At 44.1% G+C, this 1,896-nt stretch overlaps 1 protein-coding gene across 1 annotated transcript; it reads left to right on the plus strand. All coding sequences in view use genetic code 11, as the record gives it.

The window, feature by feature from the left end:
• Positions 1-359: 359 nt before the first annotated feature.
• Positions 360-638, plus strand: EGR_10889 (hypothetical protein; the record flags this gene model as incomplete). Its single annotated transcript, XM_024500138.1, has 1 exon — positions 360-638. The coding sequence occupies one exon, from the start codon at positions 360-362 to the stop codon at positions 636-638; it is 279 nt and encodes a 92-aa protein (XP_024345445.1).
• Positions 639-1,896: the final 1,258 nt, after the last annotated feature.

A 1,896-nucleotide genomic window follows, 5' to 3' on the forward strand; every position in this document is an offset into this window, starting at 1 on the left:
AGAGACGACTGATGTGCTATGAGCAGCACGGTCCATGTATTATTGTAAGCTACACCAACGGTGGAAATGACGGTATATTTATTGGGATCGATGAAGCTGATACCGACATCAGCCTTCACATCGGCATTGTCATTAAATTAACATTTTACCTTTAATTGAGTGGTCTCTCCATCTCCACCTACGTTATGATGGACAAGTCACGCGTGTGATGATGGAGGGCGAAAAGTACGAATGCCGATCTGAAAGTACATGAGCACGCTCATCACGTGGAACGGATGGAGGTGGCGAGTATAGTATAAAAGGTGGCACAACTCAGCACACAAGTCAGTATCACCTAAAGCAAGTAGACTGCAGAGGAAATGGGATTCGGGAGTTGGCCAAGCCCGTATGCGTTGAAGTTGGTAACTGTGGGTGAGAGTAAGTACGGCTCACAATATGTGAATCCGTGTGCGTGGCCGTCCGTGGTGGTGCCGCAATGTAAGGAGCCGTGTGCATTGCCGTTTGTAGCGGTGCCTCAATGTGAGAAGCCTTGTTTGTGGCCATCTGTGCTGGTGCCGCAATGTGAGAAGCCATGTGCTTGGCCGTCTGTAGCAGTGCCACAATGTGGCCAGTCGTGTGGATGGCCGTCTCTGTGGTAGACGGAAACCGCGACTGTCTTTGTGTTTGCACAGAAGTTTGTGAGGAAGGCTCCAACTTCCTTGGAATTGGAGGAGCTAGCTGACGGTGTGCAAGCACGTCTCTTGTACTTCCTTGCTTTTGAAGCGAAATAAATGCTACTCATTCCAGTTGTCTTAAGCATTTACTAAATTCATTACTAAGCATCGTAAATTATGGGGCTGTTAATGCTAAGGGATTAGCGGCAGCATCAGAAAGCCACCAGATGAAAAGTATGTGGGAAATGTGATGAGACTCCTGAACTGGGTTATGCTACGTGGAAGCCGCAGCTGCACTGGAGAAAAACGCCTTTACAAAATATCCTTAAATGATTGATTTGCATTTTGGGTAGAAATAGTTTAGTCCAGTGACCCATTGTAAGCAGGTTTTGTGCTGAATGTTGTATGTACAAGGCAATAAAATGCGAAGCAAAGTAAGTGGGTGCATGTGAGTGAGCAATACAGGAAATTGCATTCACCTTCGACATAATCCACTGTTTACTTTACACGGGATGAAGTTGAATAAGGCAGCATTGGCTTAGCATAACCGTGAACCGAATGTACCAGTACCACTTCTCCGGTTTACTGCAGTGTGCATATGTTGCGGCGGGCAATGTATGCCCGTTCATTATCTCGAAGTGAAGAGTAGCACAAATCAGAACGCTCTTTTATGCATTAGGTTCTGTAGCATACAGCGTTCAGGTTCAAATCTTTTATTCCAAATGGTCTCCATTTTCTACATCCAAACCATATTGTAGGTCGCGATCTGATGTAGACAGTTCGAGAGACCACCATAATATCCACTTGAAGTTAAATCATGTCAATTTTATATACTTGGATAGGAGATTCCTTTCGAGTGAGCACACTTAATCCTTCGTATACACCAGCTTTTTAGAACGTGGGAAGGCCTTAGCTTGTGTGAATGCGAGTGTCTTTAAGTGCAACCAATATGGTTTGCCTAATTAAATCTCAGCAGCAAGTATAAGAAAATTCAGAGACCCATAGGCTGAGCGAGTACCTAACAAGAGGGTTGTTTCTTTGGGTAGCACAACTTAGCTTTTTTGTTTTATTCCTTAGGATATTACTCAAACAGAGATATAGAGAAAGTGGTCAGGACGAAATCGAGCTATGCCATTTAGAGTTTTCGGTGCTCTGTCAAGCTTTTTAGTCACCCAATTATAAGTGTAGTCTATAAATTGCATGATGACGAATTTAGATGGCACCTAAGCTTTGGCCAAGATGT

Source organism: Echinococcus granulosus (genome assembly GCF_000524195.1).
Source record: "Echinococcus granulosus chromosome Unknown EG_S00294, whole genome shotgun sequence".
In the NCBI taxonomy this organism is placed as follows: domain Eukaryota; kingdom Metazoa; phylum Platyhelminthes; class Cestoda; order Cyclophyllidea; family Taeniidae; genus Echinococcus; species Echinococcus granulosus.